At 67.7% G+C, this 895-nt stretch overlaps 1 protein-coding gene across 1 annotated transcript; it reads right to left on the bottom strand.

Annotated features, from left to right (window-relative positions):
• Nucleotides 1–301: 301 nt before the first annotated feature.
• Nucleotides 302–858, bottom strand: LOC103901580 (contactin-5-like). The gene is made up of 2 exons (XM_019472902.1): nt 634–858; nt 302–451 (listed from the first exon to the last, which is right to left on the bottom strand). Exons 1-2 carry the CDS (start codon nt 824–826, stop codon nt 348–350), a joined length of 297 nt encoding a protein of 98 aa, XP_019328447.1. The 5' UTR covers nt 827–858; the 3' UTR covers nt 302–347.
• Between the last annotated feature and the right edge of the window lie 37 nt (nt 859–895).

Raw genomic sequence — 895 nt, 5'->3', positions numbered from 1 at the left:
CCCCCCCCCCCGCCCCACGTGTCTCTCTGCCCTCCCGCTAACGAGGGCGGCTCGTTAATGCTCAGCCACGTGAAAGCCAGGAAACGGCCCCGCTCCGGCCGTGCCTAGACCTGCCCCAGGATTTTCCCCTCCGGAGCCAAAGCGGTGCCAGGAGCCAGGATCGATGTCCGGAGCAGGCGCCTCACCCTCCCTTCCTCTCGTGCCCGTGCCGTGCCGGAGCCGGCAAACCGGGAAAAGGTGGGAAAAACACACAGAGATATGGAAGGGGAAAAAAAAAAAAAAATCACTCTTTGCTCCCACGTACGGCCTGGCCGGGCAGGACTAGCCGGGCTGGGATCCATCCTGCATCAGCTTCCAGCCTCGGGCGCGGTAAAGCCGATGACGGGACCAACCAGTACGGTGGCCACGGCCAAGGTCACGACCACAGGGATCAAGGGGTTGCGGGAGGATCCTGCGGGGAAAGGACGGGGTTGAGCCGGGCACGGGGATGGGCACCGGGACGGGCATCACCGGGGGATGCCGTCTCCATCCCCTTCTCCGTCGCTTACACCCGCTCCGTGCCAACCCTTTGCCACGTCCCACGCCAGGGCTGGGTGCCACCGAACGCCACCGGGCACCGCGGGCGCCCCTCACCTTGGAAGAGGATGTCGACGCTGGCAGCGCCGGCACCGTAGCGGTTCTCGGCCAGGCAGCGGTAGGTGCCGCCGTGCGCCCGTTGGGCAGCCGGGATGGTGACGGTGGTGCTGCCGTCCCGCAGCTCCCAGCTGGCGTTGGTGGGCAGCTCCCAGCGGAGCCGTGGCAGGGGGTTCCCCTCTGCCCGGCACATCACCGTGAGGTTGTCACCGGTGGTGAAGACGGTACGCGGTGCCCACACCCAGACATCGCGGGGGGCGGC

This window comes from Aptenodytes forsteri, unplaced genomic scaffold, assembly GCF_000699145.1.
Source record: "Aptenodytes forsteri isolate BGI_AS27 unplaced genomic scaffold, ASM69914v1 Scaffold390, whole genome shotgun sequence".
NCBI lineage: Eukaryota > Metazoa > Chordata > Aves > Sphenisciformes > Spheniscidae > Aptenodytes > Aptenodytes forsteri.
The sequence above is the reverse complement of the archived record's forward strand: the minus strand, read 5'-3'. Positions and strand labels throughout refer to the sequence as shown.